The 25804-nt window shown below is 35.7% G+C and overlaps 2 protein-coding genes across 2 annotated transcripts in view; one reads left to right on the forward strand and one right to left on the reverse strand.

Annotated features, from left to right (window-relative positions):
- LOC131670369 (B-cell receptor CD22-like) overlaps positions 1 to 25804 on the reverse strand; it is a gene marked incomplete at its 3' end in the record, with an annotated part of 212117 nt that overhangs the window by 181220 nt on the left and 5093 nt on the right. The window lies entirely within an intron of this gene.
- Positions 21108 to 22905, forward strand: LOC131670346 (uncharacterized). Its single transcript, XM_058945871.1, has 2 exons — positions 21108 to 21181; positions 21260 to 22905. Exon 2 carries the CDS (start codon positions 21340 to 21342, stop codon positions 22144 to 22146), a length of 807 nt encoding a protein of 268 aa, XP_058801854.1. The 5' UTR covers positions 21108 to 21181; positions 21260 to 21339; the 3' UTR covers positions 22147 to 22905.

The following is a 25804-nucleotide window of genomic DNA, read 5'->3' on the forward strand; positions in this document are numbered from 1 at the left end:
TATCATACAGTGTGCAAAAGAATGGTCGAACTTTACAAAAAAATAGTGACGCGCACTTAACTCAATATCACGACGCAATACGATGTTGGTTGTTCGCCACTAATCGATAAATCAAAGCTTGCTGTTTTCGTGACTAAAACAGAACGCCAAATTTTCTGTCGATCTTGCTTGAGCTTTTTGGTGGTTCTATCCGTTTTCGGTCACTGTCGCTAAATTTTCCAAAGGCCCACAATCTTACTGGGCCCTTAGTGCGCTGCACGCATTTTTGCTTTGTCCTTCTCTCTCTCTCTCTCTTTCTTGCTTCCTTACTTGTCAGCCTACCAGTCTACGGTATCGCCAACATGACTATCCGCAACGTCCATCGGTAATCTGTAATACCAGGGAGGAAATCACCTTCCTCGCAAGCTCAGCATTCAAAAGTTAACTCTCTTAAAGCTGAAAATGGCGTGACGGCCACGGCAACGACACAATGCGTTTGTGCACGTCTATGGGCCAAGCTTGGAGCCGCAAAAGATACAAAATCGATTTATTCCAAATAGGGTATAAGCAAGTCGCTCGACAATTTTTACACGTTTATATCTCATTTCTAAATATTTTTGCGATCCTAATGTACACGCTTTACAGCTAAAAATATACAAAGTTTAAACTAAGCTCGCATTGTAGACCATTTCTGCAATTGTTCTCTAACCCTTGAGAACGGCTGCCTTGTCTACGCCCAGAACGTGCACCAAAACAAAAAAAAATCGTCTAAAATAAACGGATGTAAGTGAAAAACCTGCGGTGGGAAAACAAGAGACGCGCCTTTATGACATCACGCGAGTTACAACGCGATTTCGTTGACGGCGCAGTGGGCCCCAGTTTCCCGATCGGTCTGTCTCGTTTCCTGCTTGCCTTGCGGTGCACGTGTCTCGCAAATCCTTGGTCTCTTTTTTACGACTGGTTTCATGCGTTCGAGTTTCCCTTTTTTTCACGTTTTCAACACCATTGTTATTATTGATTGTCGCTTCTGATTGGAACAGATATATGTCTTCATGTGAAATAGGAATATTCTGTGTTTGGAACCAACCGATAAAATTTTCCTTGAAATTAATATAAACGAGAGTTTACAGTGCATTCCCGTTAAATTTTAACTTGAAAGATTGTCAAAACCAAATTATTTCAATAGAATAGATTTCAAGTGAATCAATTATTTTATACTTTCTAATTGACCTAAAAGCGACATACCCGAAATATACTACATCAATAACCTCGACATATCGATGCGTATAATGTAAAAGAATTATAGATGCAAATCATTTGATATCATTTTCGTGTATTAATTTTCAATAGTGTCATATTCGTATCTAATATTTATATATCGCAGCTAACGGCAGAGGAAAAAGAAAAGTTTGATAAAATCTTGATTAACCCAAATACAAGGTAAAAAAATAAAGCAAATATGAACGTGCGACGAGGACGAAAATCGGTTAAATCAATGAATTCGTGACGCAATCAGGCGGGGGAGAGCGAACGTTTGCCGAGAGAACGGGGGAGGACGGCGGGTACAACGAGCTGTCGTGAATATGAAATTGATTTAGGCCATCGGTCATTGCTGTACGTGGCAAAGCGGGAGTGCGGTTAATCACACGCTTAAATTATGCCGATTAGCGATTGCGTTTCGTGCTCGCGCGGTCCAGGGAAAACGCGCCTCGGATTTATGTTTATCCTTGCGCCCACAGTGAGAGAGAGAGTACGCTAATTGTGCGTAGATCGCGCACGATTTATTCATAAATCCAATTGAGAGAGAGAGAGAGAGAGAGAGAGAGAGAGAGAGAGAGAGAGAAAGAGGTGAACAGCCGTGGCTACTTGCTTACTAGGGCAATGATAATCCTAACGAAGGATTAATAGGGAAATGTCACAAACAAATGAGTTAACAAATGCTTGGTGGTTTAGGCTAGCGAAATTTTAAACACGGCCATTTCTCAATATTGAAGCTAATGAGTTACTCATTTTCGGTAATGAAACTATTTTATGCAAATCGGATCATTTGCGGAATGTTACGACGTGCTTCTCGCTATCTTCACTAATTAATATGGCTTTTGAATATATCAACAATGATCCAAAATATGTGATTATTAGCTTGCTAATTTTACAATACATTTATTCACAACAATTCATAACCAATAAATTTCGTATTACAATGCCAATTAGAGTTTTGAAATCAAGTAATGATTCGTGAAAAATAAAATTATGTAAATCCGAAATCGATAGATTCGTAGGTTTCCTGAACATTTGTGTTTTTGTCACTTATTCTAAGTATTTTTACGTCACGATAGAACTCGAAATGACTTGAATACGATTGCAAAAAGTTCAACACGATAGTGTTTCTTCAGCTATTCTTAACCAAACAGATAAAAGAAATCAAGGCGAGAGTAAAGGCTTGAGGGAGCGGTGAAAGAGAGGTGTTTTAAAGCGCTCACAAGACAAAATGGAGCAAAGCTGCACGAGGAAGAAGAAGACCGGGTGCAGGTATTGCATGCGGAGGACTAAAATGAGGCTAAGAAGGATTTTACTTGGCGCGGCTTCCGTAAGATAATTGGCCTCTATTTCTATCTGTCTCTCGTCAACGAGGAAGAGTTATTATGAACCTTCTGTTTTCCTCGACTGTACGGAGTTCGTGAAAGTAACTTTCCTTTGCACGCGCAGAAAAGGAAAGGAAAAAAGTAACGAAGAAATAAGAGGTATAAGACTCAGCGAAGACAAAAGGAGAGAGCAAAGTACGTCAAAGAGAGTAAACGCGTGAAAATCGAAATATACAAAGTTACGTGCTGGAGAACAGTCGTGCATCGACTTATGCTCCGCGAAAAAAAATGGAAAAGTTTACCTCGTATTTCCTTATTCGGCGCGAGCGCGCGCGACTCCACTTTCTCGACCTCGTTAGGCTGCTTTACGGCCAGATAAAAAGTTTTGATTTGTAGTTACTGTGCCATTCACTTTGTTATCTGTTGATAGTTTGATGATACGCGCAGCGGAAGCAAGAGAAAAAAATCAGACGCGTGCATAAATAACAGGTTTTTATTTGCATGCAAAGTAAAATTTTTACATTTACAAAGTTATTTGTTTGTAATACATTACCAATGATATTTTCATTTGGTTGTAGCATCTATAACCACACCATCATAAATGATCACTGCTCTCATCTTTAACGTCTAATGATAAGTTTCGCGAAAAAATGCGGATCGATGTAAAATGGTACGTGCATGTAGAAAAACTAAAGTACAATGTGAATAGAAATGAATATTTTGCAAAGAATAATAAGACAATTTTCTTAGCTAAATAAATATGTTACGAATTCCATTAAGATAGTATAGAAATTCTCGCAGTAAGATTTATAGGAATAAAGAATCATGATAGCAGCAGCTCTTTTCATTTGACCCTGGGCGCTATCATCAGCAGGGATTTTGAAAATTAGCAAATGCTTAATTTTTACTCAATCCGGACCAGTGTAGAGTAAAGAGAAGCTAAAAAATCTCAAGGCGCGTTTTATTAAAAATGCAAAGAGCGCCCGCGGCTATCCGACGAGTATATACATGACAGTGATGAGCCACGTTATTTGAAGCTCTCCTGATGAGCAAATGGTGATTTCAGCTTCCGAAGAAAAAACTTTACTCATCGAGCGGGTAAGCGAGTGAACATAAACGAAAGACAAAAAATTCTTGAGCGCATCATCTCTCTCTGTCTTTAGCAAGAGATGTCGATCTCATCAGTCGACTTCCGAAGCCGATATTAAGTTCGAGCACCAATCGATTTTACAGGACAATGGAAGAGGAACGGCGAGCAGCGGGCGTCGCGTCGGGCAAAGTTAAAAAACTCGGCCCATAACTTTTGCTCTCATATTCGCGTGCAGACACCCCACGTGTAAGTCGGCGAGGAAAAAAAAAGGTCACGAGCGTCGGAAAGTCAAGAAGCAGCAGCGCGGCCGGGGGTAGGCGGGACGAAAAAAGCACCTATACGACGCGATATTCTCGCGCGGCTGCTGCTGCTGCTGCTGCAGCCTCGAGGTATTTATCGAAATTTATGCGGCTGCCGTGGGCGGGACGCGTAAGCGAGTGCCCTCGCAAGCTCAGGACATGCGTCCTCGATGTTTATTTTCGGTTTTCTCGGTCAAAAAAGATTTATGGACGACGTCAGCGTATACCATACCACTACTGCACTGTTAGCAAATGTCGATTATTTTCATTGCCCGTGTTTGATCAAACTAGACCCCCTTCTCCTTCGTGTTTATAGATACATTGAGATGGCTCTCTACCTCTCTCGTCCCTCTAACAAATGAATTGACCACCTTATTGATTTATTGGCTATTTTGTCTGGCGATCGCTGATGATACAAAAAATAATTTTTTTTATCAGTTTCTTAACGATACACAATAATTATTTTTATAGTAAGATACTACACATTACAGCATAACCATAGTTTGCAATTATCGCGGAATAGCACAATAAAATTTACTATCAATCATTGGGCAAGCCTGAGTTATGCCATTTGATCTCTTACGATTGATGTCATTTCATGCACGAAAGTAAAATTTACACCTTTCCTCGAATTGACAACGTTTCACTGTATTGTGAAATATACACAGCACAATGGATAAGCGCGCCTGCGTGAAAATATCTTTTTCATTCACATGAATGCTACACAAAACGATTTTCTTACAGTAGCGTATAGTATACGTGTTCTTTCAGCTCCTACAATTTTCTGAGCAAACGGGGCTTTCGTTTTTATTGGGTCGTATAACCTCAAAGGCATTTTCTGTTCCTGTGTCAACGCATTATTGTGCTCTACGTGACATGTAGCGCGTCAAGTAGAAACCCGATTATCATTTCATTTCCTTGCGTGACAAATATTGTCACATGATGAATAAATACACGTTTCAAATAATATCGTGAATATTGTATATTTCATAAAACAAGTATGCTTTAAAGCAAGTTGTTTTTTCTTCATTGATCATCATATTTACAATGAGTGCATCAATTCAAAGTATTTTCACATCCGTATTTACCAACACTTTCTGGATTTTCAATTATTTTCTTCCAGTATTTACTACTGATTAGTATAAATAAGAGTATATGTGTATGTTTGCATAAATATTTCTAACATAAACAATGTTCACACCGCGGTGTTTCATTTCGTAGAAAGAAAAAAAAAGAAAAATTACCCAAGCATGCGCGCAAATCGCTGGAAGCTACCCCTGAAAAAAAACGGATAAAAATAAAAAGCAGACGAGAGTTACGATTTTAATTTGCAACAGCCTCGATGTATATATACACGTGTATGTGTGTGTGCGCGCGCGCACGCGCGTGTATGTGTGTGTGTGTGAGGAGGGGGGGCGTTATCATTGGCAGTAAAATTTCAGATTCACCCGCAGCAGAACAGAGTAACGCGTGTACAAACGCGCGCTTGGGAATCGCTAATTCCCCGCGCCTGTGGAGAATGAAACCGGCGTCGCGTCCCTCTCCAACTCTCTTTTTTTCATTCTTTCTCTCGCTTGAGTCCAGTCGCGATAGTGTGCGCGCGTATTCCAGCTTCCGCTCTTTCCTTCCGCCCGGATTCACTTTGTTCTCGGTCTGATGCGCACTCTCCCGAGTCGCATTCAATGCCACGACGAATCAATGCGCCGCCAAGACAAATTAAGCTTTTGAGGCGCTAGGAAAAATGAGGAACCCGCGCACCACCGTCGACGCCAGTCAGGGTTTATTTATTAGCTGTGGAGCTTCAACCCCTGAGCACGCTCCAAGTCTTTGCAATTTTGCCGTAATTAGAGGAAAAAGACGCGGGGCAAATTGGCTTCAACTAATTAGTGCAAATCATTGCTATAGGAAGTGTTCTTGCGAAGCAGACTTTTGGAAACCTTTCTATCAGTTTCTAGGACATGAATATTTGTATAAATCTACGGTTTTCAAGGAATCATTCAATTTGAGAAATTAGTTTTGCGAATTACAATAATAATTTTCCGCTTAAGCCAGCGTTGCCACTTGTTGAAAAATATCAAAGCAAACATTATTTATTTAATCGTATATTCAAAACATAACCATGAACAATACGACTTTCTTTTATAATATGAATGTAATGACTATACGTGTAAAAATGCATTTGATTAATTTCGAAATATTTGTAACCCATATTTTTCATTCATTAATGTCGATTTTTTGATGCAGTGTTCTTTTCAATATAAACAAGTAAAGTTCCTTTTAGAAACAATGTATGATAATTTGATGATATTAATAGCATACACAGTTAAATTCACAATGAATTTTCATCGATAAGAAGTTTCGACTCACTAAGCTCAAACATCAAGGATCGCGATCGCAGACCGACAGGCGAGAGAATCTACCGAGAACACTCGACACTATAATGTACAATAAAATGACAATTCGTAACCCTCACAGAAGAATGACACGTTTTATTTTATTTGTATGTATCACTTTCCAGTTTCCTTATTAACGGAACTGAAACAAAACGTTGTAATCTTTCATCCAAAAAAATTTCAATCAATTTCATGCAATTTTAAGAAAGTTATTCGAGATCATACATTTTAATAATGTTGTTCTTATAGTTTAGAAATTTTTCAAACGCTCTGTAATATATGTCAAATTTCATATACAACACTGGTATACCGCAGTATATAAATCCATGTTACATATGTATGAGTATATTTACTATTATTATTTCGGAAGGATTCATAGGAAAAATATTCGTCAAGCTTCCGTGATACGCGAATAGTTAACGAAATCAAGTCTTAACTATTTGTGGTCAAGTACGTAGAACATGAAAACTCATGAATAAGCAATTTATACTGGACGAACTGAACGTTATTTTTATTCATCTTTAATTTGGTTGAACATTGTGCTGTGCTGTGCCAACCTAAATATTTCATGACCGTATAAATATGAATGCTATTATTGAAATTTCGATAATTATATTTCTCTCTGATTTCTTTTTTTATTTGCTGTGAGATTTTAAGATTTTCATTTGGAATTATTCTTTGCATTCTATGCTATTAATTTAGCCTCTACAAAGCTTAAAATTAAAATGCATTTTAACTATGTAGACAATTTTTAGTTTATAAAATATGATCAAAGGGAACTTATATGTTAGCTCTATAACATATTGTTATATAAATTACCTTATAAATATTACTATCAACAAAAAATTTCGAGACATTTTTTATAGGTGTGTATAGGGATAAAGGAGGATCGTTTGATCATTATTATTTTCGAATCTTTTTATAATAATTACTAGTGTTCAAGTGAACGTCAACGAGACTATTTGTCAAATTCATTGTGAAATATTAACATGAACATTTTTGATTTGTTGTAAAAGTTTTTACGACTGGCTTAACAAGTAGTCTCAATAATGTTCATTTGAGTGTCTGAAGTTATCGCAGAAAAATCTATAAAGCGCGAGGATCAAATGACTCTTATTTACTCCTATATAACACATAACATAATTTTCGATTTTAAAAATGATATTTATTTAAATTAGTTTACTTGTTTGGTGAACAATTATTAATTTTACAACGTTCTTTAGTTCACTGTAGAATTAGATGATGACTACTTTTTGACAAATACGTAATGCGGAAATCAATATCTCCTCGTTTGTTAGATTTTATTTTTCGTTAAAGGTGTGCAGAGAGGGGAACCAATGATATTTAAATATTATTTGAATTAATTCTTCACTTTCCAAGCATAGAGTATTAAATATATCATAATAAGAATAATTTAATTTTTGTATTTAGCATAACGGATTATTTAATGGAAAAATTTTTTTTAAATACGTTATTCCAACTAGTATAATCTTATTTGCAAATTTGACGTAAATTGATTACGCTCATCGTTGTTAAAATACCAATATTGTTTGGTTGATTTCCCGAAATAGATTTTTATAATTGAGAAGTTACACTAATTATACCTAATTAAAATTATCAAGTGTTAAAATTAATTGTACAAAAATTAAACAACATTTTATAAAATACAGAATTATTAAAGTATTTTTATATTTTATCGCATCAGGTTGATTTGAAAAGTTTTCCTGGAACAAGATTCCAATTTCAGTGTGATCTATATGTTCGTTAATTTAGTTATTTGTTCGCTTATGTATAGAAAGTCTTATGAATTCTATTCTTTAACCATTACATTGATTACCTTTCACCAATGATGAATCAACACACATACATATTTCTACTGAACGAAAATTTCTCTATGATGCATCTCTCACATATTATATGAATATTGCAGTGGATTTGACTTAAGGAAATTGAAAAATGCGGCCTAAAAAAAATAAAAAGCTCCAAAGCAAAAACTTTTAAGAAAGTTAGAACAATTTCTTTTTCTCCGCTTCGTTTTTCTCTGGTGATACTTGCTTTCACGTAGAGTGATTTCCCTCCGGGGTTAGCTTGGAAAACGAATGGCATTAACGCCGTCGTCGCGCTGATATCTGCTGATTTTCAGTGCACACATACACTTGCATACATATACTGACGTTTGTATACACGTTCCAACAATGATTACAAATCGATGCACTCGTTACCCGTTGGGATGACGCCTATCTTCTCGTTACAAACACACATGTTCCCTCACCAAAGTACACAAACCGCGGGCATAATTGGAACTTGTCTGCTTAAGGGCAGAACACGCATCCCGGAAGCTCCCAGTACTCGGGCGATCGACATTTCATTTTCAACGAAATTTCATGTTCAATTTTACATGACACTTGATAAACAAGTTGACATATTGCTGCTCATAAGCGGTTTTCACCCTTTAATAGAATCATTTCATATGTTCGTCATGATTTTGTCAACACTTCAATCATACAGGTATACACGAATTAAAAGGATAAACTTTCCGTAATAAGCGCAACAATGTTATATTGCAATGAGAACAATGAGTTATGGTTTCGGTCACAATCAAGGAAAGACTCAGTCAATCAATTGATCAGTCGAAAGAAAATAAAATTTAACATACGGTGAAATCGTGTGTACATATAAGTTGATGAAAAAATTATGAACAAACTAATACAGAATATCCAAGTAAATTTAAGTTAAAGTTGGTTGAAGCTATTAAACTAAAACTTAATGACGCTTCGAGTTATGCAGTTAAATAAACTGTTTTATTCTTCTGTCAAAATACTAGAATACTAGGCAAGATATTCGTAACAGGAAAAGATTGACCAACCGAAAAATATTTTGATCGACGTAGTTAGAGACAAAATAAAAATATTTTATCGTAAAATAAGTATCAGTATCCCTCGTATTAATGCTGAAAATGTCAAGCTTAATAAGATAGATGAAGGAAAAACAATGTTCAAGAACTCTTATTGATGCTACGTAGTTAATTCAAAAAAAGCATATGTACTTTTTAAAGAATGATACAAAAAAATAGGTAAAAAAAGAAATAAAATATTTTTAATATTCGAATCAAAATATGTTTTATAAAAATGAAAAAAGTTAATAATACTTAGAAAAATACTAAACATTGTTACTTTTCGAATTTAGATAAGTTTCATATAAATTATAAAAATTGATATAGTTACGTTAACCTAATACTAGTAGTTACGCTAATCATAGTAAGCACTTTTAATATGACTACAATCATGGTACGTCAGTTTCCAGGCTGCTTGAAGTGTATAACTGTGACTCGCACAGTAGAGTAAAAATGGAATAGTCGATTTGACAATTTTTGTGATATGGGAAGAAATTTGCAACGTTCTACTGACGCATCTCACAGTAGAAAAGCTTTCGCTATCATTCCTTACAGCTCCTTGTATAAAGCTCGATCTACTAATTTCAATGTTCAATCTTATGTATCGTCTCCAAAGAATCAAATAGACAAATAATTTTAAGAATTAAAGATTTGTTTATAACTGAAATTAATAATTTCCTGAATATTAATTAAAAGATACTTTTGCATTACTACTTTGATAGTGAATGGTTTTTTACGATATTTGGAAATGAAATTGATATCATTCACCTATACCCCTGCGGTTGATCGTAATGGTCTGGAACGTACCACATATCAATCGAGCTAACAGCCTAATGAATAAACAACTAACTATGAAATTTCAGAGAAAGTAATAGAAAATAACGTGTTAAAAAAGACAATGTAGAGGAAGTCAGTTGAGCTCCGCGACAGAGACAGGCGAATCGATGGCTGTGCCACTGCTGCTGTACAAAACCGAGAACGCCGATGGCACCATTACAAATGAATGCATAACGTGCAACGCAGGAAGGAGTATAGGGCCAAAGTTCGGCACAGCAAACGGGAAGAAGAAGCACACCAGCGACAGCGGTACCGCACCGGCTGCGCTCCTAGTAGTAGCAGTGGCGTTCGGACTTGGGCATGGATTTATTCGGGCATCGCGCGCGCCACCGAGGAACAACGGCTCTTTGGCTGCGGCTATGCATATTAATAAGGCGGTGGCGAGCCTCGAGTGAAACATCCATTAGCCAATGCCGAAACTTAAACTGCGAAATAAACGTCCATTCCTCAACAAGTAAAAGATGCGACGGCTCTTTGAGGTCGTCGCACGCAGCAGTTATGTTTTAATTGGCTTCGCGACTGTGCAAAGAATCCCATGAGGCGAATAATTGAACCTAGCTTCGGCCCGCGTGCGACCCTCTTAAGCTCCATCCATCCCCTAATCTTAGTTATTCCGAGCCGCTGGGGCGTGCGAAGAGAACGTGTGCAGTTTTCGCTCGCTCGGAACGATTATCGAGCAATTGCTTTCGATTTCCCCTAGTACCTCTCTCTATTCCTTGTTAGATCGCTCGAGCACAATTCATGAGCTGTTAGTAATAGCTTGACACGCATCGTCGTTATTCTATCGATTATTTACCAAATTGCTTTGATACACCCTTATCGGTGTTTCTTATCTCGTTTGAAAACCGAAGATTTTTCATTAATATTTCAGTCAAGAATGAAACGTTTTTTTTTGTATGAGACTCGGTATGCAATTATTGAATACAATTGAATACAAAGAAAAATTCTACAGATTGAAATATATCGGAAATATCAAAGGTAATTTTCAATCCAATGAAAAATGAAATACCAGTTGCTTTTGCGAGTCACGTAAATGTAACGTATTCTGTGAATTCCGGTTGTGTTCTCCTTGTAAAATAATGAATTGGATTTATATTATCTCTATCATTCAATGTCGGATAAGAAACAACTTAACGTCAAGACGAACAAGAAATGTTAAAAATTGTCATGGAAGCCTGTCAGGTGACATTCTTATTGGCAACGTCGAGTGCAGCTCGTGGAGAAACCGCACGGAGAATTGCACACGTTGAAGCGCAAGTGCAGATACATATATCCAGAGAGGAGGGAAAAGCGTGTTTGGCTGCACGTGTCACATGCAGCCGTCATTATATTCGTGTGGCACGTCGTCATGGATGCGGCTGAAATAAAGTACGGTGATGAGTGAGTATATATTCGGCTGAACTATAATCCAGCCTCATTTTCAGTTGGCACGAGGCGCTGCCACTGCTGGTGCAGTATGAGAACAGCCGGAAATCCGTGGGCATCGGAGCCGCATAAACTAGCGGCAAAAAGTTAATTAGAGCGAGCGCCGTTTACAGTTGTACGAGTTACATTTGTGCAGTGGCGATGCGCTCCGCCTCATACCCGCAGTGGATGTGTATTAAGCTTGTGCACGTACGTATGATGCATACTTTATGCGGGACCGAGGAAGCGCCGAAGGGAACGCGATTCACTCGTTCGTGAAGAGATGGGATGGGATACGCGATCGCACTAGCGTCACCGCTGCGAATTATCGAGCCGAAGAATACGCTGATCCGCGCATGAGGCATATTTGCGATCATCATCAGATTTTGAATAGGCGAAATTTCAGCTCGGGCCTTATATTGCTGCAAGTGCACGCGCCCCGGTGATTTCTCGTCGTTGAACTTTCTCTGTACTACTACGATAGCAAAAGTGATTATAGAGCGTTCGCCGCATGGAAGCTTATTTTGCAGGAAATCCTGAATTGGGGCTAAAGTTTTGCTCGGGCCTTTGACGTTTACAACGCGCCCGATATGCCAAGCGCTGCTTTTGCTTCCCATGCTTACATCGAGTCTCCAACTTTTTTCCCGCGAGCTTTCAAAGTGTAGTTGTGTGCACGACTACGTAGCTCAATAACTAATTGCTTGGAAAATTTATATATGCTGGCTTTATTAATTTTATCAAGGCAACTTGATAAAGTGTATTTAAAAGTGGAATTAATTATTTTGGAGAACTGTATCCTCGGAAAACGAAAGTACTCGTAAAATGTTGGATGCTAGCATGTTTTCCAGATTTTTCGCAACTTTATGGAATTACTAGTCATTAATTATGCTAATAAAAAATTCATCATTAGTCATTAAAAAACGTGCAAGGACGAAAAAAAGTTAATAATTGTGTAGCACGTTTGGTACAAAAGAAATGAGATAAACTAGTGGGATGAGAAGAAAAGAGTCAAACCTTCAGCAGCTTGTGCCAAAGCAGTTTACTTTTTCATTCGGAAAAGAGGATGCTGGGTGGGGGTGACTCCTTGCGCGCTTTAATAAAGGTTGCCGTGTGCAAACAAGAAAAAAAACAGCAGCAGCAACAGCAACGCAAGGAAAGAGCGAACGAGCGGCAGGAGGCAGAGAAAAAATCGCGTACGCCCGTAGAGAGGGTCACTTAGCTATTTCGCGAGAGTGCGCGCTCCAGCTTTTTAATTAATGAACACAGCCGGCGGCGGCATGCAACATGCTCTCTGGATTATCCGACTACCCGTTTCCGGATATCCCACCTTACAGCAATAATTATAAGCGTGATTACGCCACCAGCCTGTGCGCACCGGCACGCCAATGCTACTCTTACCTTACTGCTATTATTATTAGTATTAGTTTTGCGGTGCGAGCTCCTATGACGGGATGAACTTTTTAGCGGCGGTCAGCTTACGATAATGAATTACGAGCCAAATGTAGATAAGAATCTCTTGAAAATTAAACGAGAATCTGTTAGAAACGATAAGGGTAATGCCGACAGACATCGACCTTATCTATTTTATTCCATTACTATCCAATACACGATATATGTATCAATGAATATGAACCAGTGAAAACAAAATATAATTTGATCAATTAAGCCATATGAACTACATGATATATTTACCGCAGTGACCTAATTCAGAATATACATTATGACTATTGGGTTTCTGGCATCAGGTCTGATATATCATTTACTTGCACTACTCGCGTCGAAAACAAAATGGTTTTGAGACACCTGAAAGAGATTTATTTTATATATGAATTAACGAATGATGAGTACCGTTCTTATATTTATATGTAAAATTGAACTAAAATTATTATTTTAATTTAATTCTGTAATAATTTCACGGACATTTAAAAACAACAATAACTGAACTACTGGCAGAATTTTAACGAAAAGTAATCGATAATCTTAAGTGTATAGTCGAAAAAATTCTATCGAGAAGAAAAATTAAAAAAAAACGATATTATCGGAGAAAGCTTGTTCTTTGTGTTTACTAATTTCACGCTTGAAACGCTTGCCGACGCTATCATTGCTCTTGTCTCCATCGACGTGCTCACTTTTATTTTATTTTCGAATCACTTTGTTTTATTTTCTTCTAGCTAGGTAAAATCTTTTTTCTTTCTTTTTTACAAAGTACAGATACCAGTTACTTTCAACTAATTTAAAACGTTTTCATTCTCTGTCAAACTAATGAGCTATGTAGGTATTTTAATGAAATGTAGTCAAATTAAAATTGCCGTAGACACAGCTAACCTTTTTTTGAAATAATATAGAAGCCTCGTATAGAAACAATATAGATTTGTAAAAATATATTTCATTGGAGTCACATCATAGAGGTAGTCAATAATCTATTCACAGGAGTTGAATGGCAATGGATTATTGTACATAACAAAATGTCTACGCGAGGCGTCAACACAAAACAAATCAACTAAAGGAAGGAAGTCGCATTAGAAATAGATGTAGGTCGCAATGAACACCAGATGTTATTCAAAAGCGGCAAAAAGAAAAGTGTCGAGGGCTACTCGATATCGCAGGCGCGCGAGGATAATGAAAAGGCTGAGTGCACATATCGACTATCACGGGAACGGACACCTCTACTCCGTACACACCAAGAGAGAAAGCCTGCGAGCGTTCACGTGCCAAAGTGTCGAGTGCGTCGAGCGGCAGACATATAATATACGTTAAGGGCGCTGACGACAGCCGACAGCCAGCGCTTTCCAAAGAGAGAAAGACTAGTATAAGGCAGCACTCGAGAGCCTGAACGAGATACGCTTTACGACTGGCCGTATTCGCGTTTATCTGCGCACGACAAAGAAACGTTTTCTCGTCGCTATCGGACGTATAAGCCATTCGCTGATTCTCCTCGCTCTACTCACTCGGCCTGCTTTCATCTTTCTGCACCCTTACTCGTGTCGTGCCTTACCGTAGCAGCGCCTTCTATATACCTCAACCAAGTTGCGGCTGCTGCCACCACTCGATGCTGAAGCTGCTGGCTCAGAAGAAAAGAGGTCGAGCTTTCGTCTTTGGAACATCTCTCCAAGATCATTTTGTCCCCCCCCCCCCCTCCACCTCTCGCTCTCTCTCTATCTCTCTCTCTCATGGAATAAATAAGCAAAAGCATGCGCGTACCAAATAATCATAAAGTTCAATTGTCAAAGTAAAATGTTAGAATTGTCATTCACTAGCATTCTACTTTCGTAATTGACCCAATTGAGCTACAACTATTATCGATCTCATAACTTTCTCCTTAAAAAGACTGTTTTATCGTTTTTTAAATTAGCAACTGGAACGGTAAGTTTTTTTATGGGTTCGAGCGTTTTCGAATACGACTCTAGAAATACGTTGAAGGATTTCTTTTTTGTGAACGTTCGCGGAAATGAAAAACTTTTGTTACTCGTGCAAATTAAAAATGTAGATAAGAACTTAGCTTATTTTATTTTTTTTTTCATTGCTTGCATACTCTTAAGTTTACGAGTAATTAGAAATATGATATTTTTTATGAAACAAAGGTTTTTTATTAATTAATAAGCTTGCCGCGGCAGCAAATTCGTAAAAAGATGTACCCTAAGCTACGTATAGCATATAAAATAACGACATTATCTCCATAGCTCTTTTATTTGAAAACTCAAATTTGTTCTTACGTACGGGACTGAAAAGGCCCTGTTCCAAACAGAATTTCACAGACTAAAATTTTATACAGATTTGACAAAAAGAACGTTTTTTAAAGTATACCAAGTTTTTGTTTTATCCTTTATTTCATTCACATTCACTACCTCAAACTTTTAACTCGAGCATAAAGAATCCTCAATTCATCATTAAAATAAGTTAGCGAAGCATAAAAATACTGCTATATAAGAAGAGTAGTTTAAAGCGGCAGACTTATTACTATTATAATGTAAATATTGTCCGAAAAAATATAGTCCTATTTGTAAGAATAAATTTGAATACAAAATTATAGAAATATGTAGTTAAATAATAATAATAATTTCTAAATATATAAATTTGAGAAAGAAAACGCACATTTATTGAAGAAACTCGATCGAACCAACGAACGGCAAAATACATAAGCTTGTCATGCGAAGCTTTTCCGCACGATAAAGCGACAGGGAAGAGCTTTTGAAGCAAACAAGCCCTTCGGGGCTATTATCGGCTCGTAAGCATGTTGTAGGCCTGAAAATCTTTAAGTGTGACATTATGTTGTCGTGGAGCATGAACGCATGCATCTAGGTGCATATTAACGTGCAAATACGGTAAGAGGCTGCTCAAATACCAACATGACTCACCCCTCATTTCTTGAAAGCTATTACTACATATCTATCTACTTGTAGATGTATATCTGTAGAGGACTGTATACTTACTTCGCCGCGACAAATTCAGCGTCTCAGCGCGCAATGTCAACTCAAACTCGTTGAATTAAATGTCAAGAAGCTCAAACCTTTTTAGACTGACAAGCGTGTAATTTTAAGCAATTAATTAGAGCTTTAAAATTTAGTTTATTTTCTCTTTCTTACTATAATTTCAGATTGACTACAAGATTTTACGATATAATAGTGTTTTATCGAAAATATGATTAAAATTAAATACTTCATACATATTCAAGTTATTTTTCGCAAAGCATAATAAAAAGTTGGTTCTATAGCAACTTTTTTTCTTCTGTTAAAATTTGAAATAAAACATTCCTAGTCTGGGAGATTTCGACTTTTTGCAAGTTATATCTCGTCTAAAAATTACTTTATTCAAAAGTTTCGTTGAGATTTACATGATTCGCCTACAGATGGAAAGATAAAGTACTAGAGATAAAAATTTTGAGGTGACATAAAGTATATATAAATAACTGCACAAAGTTTTATTCTGTCGCTTTCTAGCAGATAAGTTATTTTATCTAACTTAATATTAACTTATACGTTTCTTTCCATTTGAATTCTTTTTAATTCGATAAGAAATTTCACAGTTTGGAAGCACGATTACAGTTATTTTAATAATTAGTTTTGTACTTTTCATTTTATATACTATCAAGTTACTTTCTAATTGAGGGTAACATTAAAACGGTAAGTGTCAAGTTTTAGACGTATTTACATTCTAAACTTGATTTCGGAGTTTGGTAGTAAAGTAAACATAACCCGTTAATGTTGCTACATTTTATTACAGGACCAAAAATTTCCCTGGAGAATCAGGTTGTAAGCTTTAGTAGAATAGTTTTCATTTGTGAAACTTGCTCTAGTCGCTATCATTTCATTTTGAACTAGAGTTGGTGTACTATCTCTGCGACGTAAGTTGCACATTATTTCGAAAGGATTCATTAACAGTATTGCATTTGATAAGTTAGAAATTTATGAAATTAGAAACTTTCATGTTACTTTATTACGTCAACTAAAATGATTTTCTTATTTAATAAATATTCTACCTAAGATGGTGAAAGACATTGGGTGTATTGTTTTTTATAAAGCTCGGTCTAATTAGCTAATATTTGAACGCGTAATATCTTGCCTAGATAGACTATATCAGCTTCTTATTTTAACTTTAAACACTAGATAATTTGTCCTGCTGTTTTTAATCAAAAATCAATAACGTTATTCGTTACATACAATTTTTTTATGTTTTTTTATAACAAAAATGTTTGGTTTAAATTTCTCAATATGTAATCCAAATTCGAAAGTTCAAACGAGGTTGCTTAAGGCATAAATAGTTCAAATGTAAATGACTTATTTTGAGCGTGATCTCCGATAATATTTTGTTGTGTAATAGAGCTGATTTAGGGAATCACGTTGGGATCCGATTCTGCATACTAGGACCTGTAACATCGAGTCAGCAGTACTGCGGTCTGTTGTAGAAACTATACCAGCAAACCACAAGTCGGTTCACCGCCTCTTTTTATTTGCAAACATCCTTGTACAACAACATGAAGCTTGAGCAATCGATAAACAAATGGACCGGTCAACCCTCTTCACATAGCTTCATATGTAAATATATAGAGAACCACCAACATTTATAAAAATGAATCAGTGGGAAACTTTTATTACATTTATTAAGTATGTATAGTTGCTTGTTTTATCGATTTATGGAAAACAAAATATACTATTTATTTACCCAACTAGGTTGATTAAACCAAGTGGTATACATTGATTGTTTACTTAATATGTATCATTATCATATATAATATTTTAACTAAACTCAATAATTTATGTTGTTATTTTGAAATTCCAATGAAAACATAACGAAAAAATTTCTTTAAAATGTGTAGGAGCTTACTTTATAAATTTCTGCATGTATCGTTTAAGCTGATTTGCTATGAGTAATCTATTACAATTTTCATAGCTTGACTCAATATTTTTGACTGAATAGTAAAAGTCATCAATTTACTTGAAGATTTTGAAATTTATATGAATACAGAATTAAATATAATATTGTATTTCTCCAGAACACTTATTTTAGAAATTTCCACTTGTAAAATTGAATGATATGTAACCGAATAATTTATTGGAATTCTTAAAAAATGTTTAAACAATGCTGCATCGAATATAATTATATTATTATAGTAATTAAAATTTGAAGTAGAAATCTGAAAGAAAAAAGATTTTGGTACAATTAAAAGTTTATTTATCGAAAACTACTATCCCAATGAACACTTCTAACTAAAACGATATTTTTGTATTAGATACTGATGAACTAGTAAAATACTGAAAAAGTTCCATCTCTAATGTATTTAAAAAATCTAAAACCTATCTAAGATTAACAAACTATTATTCATACACAGAAATGAATTCGTACAAAATACAATAATATTCCATTAAAAGATGTTAAAATCTGATTATGATTATCGCAATATCTCAGCAGCAGCTGGAGGCGCAGTATAAGCTTCTGCCTAAGATGTAAACAGAATAGTCAGCCCCCAAACTAAACAGCAAAAGCACACATATCGCATAGCTATCTCATTGTGCTTTGGCATCCTCTTGCTTCGTCTCGCTCACTCACTCTCTCTCACTCTTGTAAACAAAACATAACAGAACATAGTTACTGCCCTCTGCATTCTCTCATCCAAGACCCTTCTCTCAATCGCGAGCGGGCTTGGGCCAACGAGTAATCTGTTTATCCCATGCACTCAATATCCGGGGTTATCCTGCTGCTTTTCTCGTAATCGCCGACGCACTCGTCTACGCTCAACCCGACGACGCATTAGTGCCGACATTGCCGCCTCCTCTACCTCCTCCAGTCCGACACATACACATACATATACAATAGAGAGGTCGAATTCTGTCCCTACCCCTTGCCAATGCGCCACCATTATCCGGCTCGCGCGTCTATGACATTTCCATGAATTATGCAAGGTAATGTAGACGGATGTGCTACTCTACCGTTACCGACACCTCGTCCCTCCCTTCCCAAATGCATCATCTTCGTCATCGAGGTTTAAATCCTTGATGTATTCGGGAATCGAACGAGACAAGCTAGGCAGAAGAGCAGGTTGCTACCGCACGTACAGATCGGTAGACTTAATCAGATACGCAATGTCTCGTCGCTAAATATGCTACCTATAATGGATCGATCTGCCAACAATCCATTTGGAGAATACGGCAGTTTTCTATTTGCACGGAATCTCGTAATCTAGTATTGGTGGATAAGTTATTCACCGCCAACCTAACTGTGTAAAATTAGATGGGTTGACATGACATCGTACAGTGGAGTACAATGTTTTTATTTCATTCCTTTAATCTGAAATTCACACCTTCGCCGTTCATTTTCAGTTCTAGAATTGAAAAATAGGATCTTTGTAAGAACATTTTTTATCGCTTCTCGTTCAGTTTACAAGTTTTTATGCGACCCGATATTTGCTCGTTTCGTAATTACCGGCCTTTAATTAAGGACGGAAAGTTTGCAACGTTCTTTTTGAAAGACGTATAATGAAAAATTCCGAGACCATCAGAAATTCATTTTTGAAAACATCAAAAGCCACCCAGCGCTGGGGCTCAGCAAACGTAAGCTTTAGAATTAGATCGAAAGTAAAAAAGCTGTGAAGTCTGTGCTGCAGCGAGCCGTAATATTGTTGCATCTACCTCAATTGAACGCGAATTATGTGCGAAAAAAGACCAAGATACGCGGCTGCTTGTATATAGAATTACGAAAGCCACAAGAGACCATACAGTGCTATCGCCCCTGCGGACTAGCGCAACAACCTTGAAAGAAGAGCGGTAAAACTACTTGACCTTCTTACGGACGCGCAATGCTTGAACTGGTAAACTCAAGAATTCCAGTTGAAATCACAGCAAGTGATCCACCTACCTATACGAAAGGCGAGTTACGTGCTCAGTGCCCCCTAAGGCGACAGCGTAGGCGCTCGTGGAGCAGGAGGAAGAAAGGGAAAGATGAAGATAGAATAAATAAAAGAAAAAAAAGAATATACGATGCGTACTGTGGTATGTTGGCTCTTTCTTCCTTTTTCTTTACGACTTTTTCATTTGTTTGACTCTACTTTTCTGTATACTGGAGTCCTTTTTTTGCATTCTCTTTCGTACGTTTTATCTTTTGCTTTCGCAGAGAGTAATATTCAAGAGTTCTCGTACATACATACTGTGTGACACAGAAACACCGGCTACACCTGCTTAACTTGCCCGTGCATTAACGTTTGCGTTTGTTAACGTTAACGTTTCCTTCTTAGCTTTTGCTTTTACAAGTTCTTCTTTTCGGACGTATGTATGTGAACTTAATAAGCATGATTATGTGCTTTTTGTCTTTGAGCTTGTTTCGTTTCGTTCGAGCGATGTCTGAAATTGCGTTGTCATTTTTCTTTGAAGTTCGTGCCACACTAATGTTTTCTATAGAAAATTTCTTTCAATTATGCTAGCATAATTTTTTTTACCAGTAAACATTTTTAAAACCATTATGCGCAAATGATCAAAGTGAAAATTAGTTTTGTATTACGTGCGATTACTTTATAATTTTTATTTTCTACTTTGCAACTCTAGAACGTAAATTTTCTTTGAAAATATTGTTATCATTAGTGAACAAAGTTGTTTATCAGACACTTTTAACGCTAGAGTTTTAACAACAAAATCACATGAATATTTTTTATATGATTCTTCAAAATTATCTCAAGTTCAATGCAGAATTAAGATAAAGATTGAACTTCAAATTGTGAAAAAAATTTTGGTAGATATAATTTATAACGTGAATACTTACGAAAAGTTAATTTATGATATACCATTTGTGGAATATTAATCAAACTAAAAAATAGTATACGTGATTTGATTTGCAAACAAGATGCCATTAGTATATAAAATGTTAAAGTCATCAAAAATTTTCAAAACTAACCTAATAATATACGTCGAAAAAGGGGACCAAATAAAAAAATCTCATGTTTAATGAAGGTGTTTTACAAGTTTATATTGATTTGGGTACATTGGACACAAGAACATTTATTTATTAGATATATATATATGTGTGTGTGTGTGTGTGTGTGTGTGTGTATATATGTGTGTGTGTGTGTGTGTGTGTGTAAGCTTGTATGTTGACAAGCTAGGCTTGACCGCCCGTTGACTTGTGTGCGAGAGGCAGTATATAAGACTCCGAGCTGCTAGCATCAATGTTATTATACGCTTGTATATAAAGGTTTGCTATCGGCAATTGTATTGATTCAGGTTAGTTTTAAGTCCATGCGTTCACTGTGATATTTTTGGCTTTTGCTAAAATGTACATATTATGAATAAATGTTACAGTTATATCACTACATCATACAAGTGTTGATTTCAATCTCATCATTAGGCCACTCATAAATAGCGGTTTACATATCAATACAATGGAGAAAAAAGCAAAGTTTTATTTTGTCTCGGAGACTGGAGCTGATTCAAAGAGCACTATAATTAAAGTCAAAAGAATTCAATTACTCGATCATGAGGAAAGTTTTTTGTTTCCAGAAAATAAACAAACAAGTGCTCAACACGAACAGTTATTTGAGGACAAAATTGTTAAGAATGTGTTCAAAAGTTTAAAGGTGCGCAACAAATTTCGCAATGTCATCATAACCTTATCTGACGGACTAGAGAAGATATACTTGGACACAGAAGGCAATGTAGTGTTGTACGACGAATATTTGGAAGAAGTAAACACAGCGCAAGAATCAAGTGTAAACAGTGTGTCAACAGCAACAACATCACTTGAAAGAAAACCGAGTTCTCTGGTAAAAGACATAGTGATTAAGAAATTTAACGGAGATAATACCAATGCGAATGCTTGGATTAATTTATTTATTCAGGAATGTAACAGAGTAGGGATTTTACAAAATAAATACGCTGAAGTGTTAAGATTGTTTTTAGAGAAATCAGCTTTAGATTGGTATAATGTATTTATAAATGAGATCTCTATGTTGAATTGGGAGGCATGGAATAATGCCTTTATCGACACCTTCGCTGCACAATCCTGGATAGATATAGAATATGCTTATAATTATAAGTTCTACAATGGCTCGTTATTAGATTTAGCGTTAAAGAAAAGAAGATTGTTAGAAATGGATGATAGTTTGTCTACTAACACACAAATAAACATGATAGTGATTAGCTTACCAAAATTTATCCAAAATAAGTTAGAAAATCCATTACAAGTATAGAAAATTTAATAAACATTTTTTAATTTTAATAATAAATTTAATAAAAATTTAATCACTCATAAATAGCGGTTTACATATATATATGTGCGTGCGCGCGCGTGTGTGTATAGTTAAAATAATAAGAATTTTTAGTATAGTTTTTATGGATCCCTTTGAGAATATGTAATACCGTACATGTTAGAACCATCTTAACTAATGGAAAAATAAGAAAACTATGAGATTATCTTTTCAAAGTAATATTGCTTTTATCGTATATATTTTTGTTTTGGAAAAAGATGCTTATCAAATTTATTGGTAAGTAATACTAACGTTTTTCAAATGATGGAAATATGTTATGGACTATAGCAACAATTCTTTTCATAACGTGGATTGAACGAATTCTTACATTATGAATCCTAGGCATTTTATGAGATTAAAATTAATAGCCTTAGTTTGAAAGTGAAAAAGCAGCCGATCAACATTCCCTCTCACATGGTAAAAAGCGATGTAGCTTAGATTAGTATGAGAAGGGCTAACGAGTGGCTGGTTTCCGTCGACGATTAAAACTTTTTAAGTGGCCACTTGCTCAGAACAACGAACGAAAACCTATCTCTTCACGAGTTGCTGTGCTTTGTTTGAATGTTCGTGAACGAGTTTTAGAAGCTTGAGCTGCTTGAGAGTGTTTCAAATACTTTGTTTGTAGAGGATTAAGTAAGGTAATGATTAAAAATTTGACAATCTTTTTAAATTATAATATTAATTTTTTCGACACATAAATAATAAAACGATGTTTTTTTTCTGTAAATATACAAGTTTATTATTAAAACAAATGCAGAAGATTCTTTAACACAATTACTTGATATGGTCAAATATGATCGAGTATACTTTCAAAAAATATGACTAGTCATGAAATGAATTGGAATGAGATTCATAAACAACAACGAGAATAATAAGTATGAAAAAGCTAAAGTGATTAAAAAACAAGTATTGCAAACTCATTTTCACTTTTACCGTCATTTTAATACGTTTCCAAAAATGCGAATTGTAAAACTTTCTATCAGGGCTTTGGGATATGCTTTTTTCACATCACAGTGTCTACGGTATATCTTATCCTCCTTTGAGATTATACGCATACTGTTTACCATCTATCATAATTCACTCGTCGTGAATTACTAAATGACATTCAAGTTTCACTATAAATGATATCACGAATAATATAACTGAAAAGTAAGTATATACCTTGTCCACTTAAATTTAAGAGAGAGAAAAAGAGAGGGAGAAAGAGAGAAGAACTTGTAATTTTCAAAATACTTTGCTTTTATTTTTTCAACACGATTTATCCAAGCAAATCATTTTATGCAAACTTTTTTTTGTTCAGTCGAGTATAATAAGACCTTGAGACCTCATAAATCAATGATTTTATCGTTACTAAATCGAATTTATTAGGTCTACCTAATTTATGGCACGTTTTTCTGAGATAATAGATGAGCTTTCTTACGATATTTACGAAGCTCGTAAAATAGATGAGGTTTTTCCGGAAAGTTTTAAAATAAGATTTAAGTTAACTTAAATTTTAATTGAAGATATTGAAAACGGTGTTACATTGTTGGAAAATTCTACAACATTTGATCAGAGTATCTTTTTATAAATTACATTATATTTTCAAAATGTAACTGAGATGACGTTAATGAATTTGTTCACAATCAAACAGTGAAATACGAAAATGTATTACGGTACAAGCTATAAACTGCGATAGAACTCGAGATGCGGAGGAGTACGAAATGACATTCCAGGCAAACCTACGTGCTTGAAATTTAAGACAGTCTCATACAAACTAGGTAGGATGTTATGTAAGAACGGTACAATCAGGGTTTTGGCTGCCACATCGAATCGTCTAGCTCAAATAAGGATTCTTGAATGTGTCGAATAAAGTACAGTGTCAGGATGTCTTCGCATGCGAGACGTAGCTATTTTGAGGATTGTATATTACTTTTGAGCATCAGGTTAATTATATAGAATAGCAAAAAACCGAAATGTAAAATATCATTTCTATACAGTCGATAAAATTTGAAGTCATAAAACTAAGCTTTTCGACTTTTTGAAAGTAATCTATAAAAGTAGGTAAAATATTTATAAATTTGTTTAATTTGTATGAATTAAAATCGTTCCTTAAATAATTTTTCACGAAGCAAATAACGTATTGAAGAATATTTTAGAAGCAGAAAAGAAGAAATAAGCGACGTTACCGAAGACTGAAAAATTTGTTATTCTTATCGACCAAATTAAAGCTACTAAACCAGCTCAAACACCATTTGCAATGCAGAGCAGTCGGCGTGGGCGTATTCGACAATAATAGCATCGCGAAGGAACTGTATTAATCAAGCTAAATCAACTTGAGCATTAAATCAAGCTAAAAGTCCTACTACAATTCATTAAATTTTACAAACAACCTCGTTAACAAAACATCAAGTAAACCCCGAGGTTTCTTTAAAAAAATAATTGCAAAGTGATAGCAGCTGTGATAAGCACTATTGCTGTTATTTGTCTACATAGCAAGCTCATTTCAGCGCCCAATCGAGATATTAAAATAAAAAAATAAGTTGTTAAAAGTGTCATCCTTTAGAGAGAAGCTACTGCCTAGCTAGCCTGGCTTCTATGACGAGCTACTGCCATTAACCTACAAACACTGGAATCGATAAAATCTCTCTTTATCTGTCTTTCTCCCGTATGCCAAAAGAACCAGTCCAGTTTTATGACGCTAGAGAGAGAGGGAAAGAAAAATGCATGTGTGCGACCTCTTCCACCTCCTCTTTACTGTTGCCACCTAATACTTCGAACGATTTTACACTGTTGATCCTGTGGCGTAGCGCGCCATCCGGTGAAAATGCCTCCCTGCCGTCTAAGTACAGAGTTATGAACAGTCGGTTTATAGGTGTACAACGTGCTTTCTGTCTCGAGCACTATGTGCTCGTTTGTTCGCATTTTTTCTCTCTGTAAAACAAATTATACGGCCCTCTAGATAACTTTATTTGTTTCCAATATTTTACTTAAATTTATCTCCAAAATATAAATTGAAGTAGTCTATATAGGGCAAAGAAATGATAAACATAAACAGGTTAAACTATTTGAAAATCACTGTCCGACAGTACTTAATTCGCACTACTTACTAAAATTTTTTTAAATTCATTAATATCAATTTGCAATAATAAATATAATTGTAGTTAAAATAAATTATATAAAGAATTTATTAGAAATTTTGCATATTTTGCTCAATATGATCGAACAGTTCGGCAATAACAGCTTTTATCTGTACGTGCACTAAAATGTAATATGGTGTGCCCAAATACGTAGATACGGGTGAAGTTCGATCTGATATGGTCACAGAAAATTTCGGTAAGCCACAAAAAGGTAGACGAAAGTGGAAGGTGAAATGAAAAAGAGGGGATAGAGAACGAAAGTCTTTCAGTGACGCAGTATCCCCCCTCTCAAGCAATCGTAGAATCTATACGCCGTTGGAATATCTTTGGATTTGTCGAATTCGATGCGTATTGCCGTCGAGCAGCTTGACCGACATTTGCGATTTCTATATTTCGCAAATGTGGTGCAATGATAGTTAATAAAAGATCAAAGTAAATGAGGGTAGGAGCACTGTTATTTTAACATTGTTTTACTTTATTTA

The sequence above is a fragment of the Phymastichus coffea genome, unplaced genomic scaffold (genome assembly GCF_024137745.1).
Source record: "Phymastichus coffea isolate CEN01 unplaced genomic scaffold, Cenicafe_Pcof_1.1 PCOF00109, whole genome shotgun sequence".
NCBI lineage: Eukaryota > Metazoa > Arthropoda > Insecta > Hymenoptera > Eulophidae > Phymastichus > Phymastichus coffea.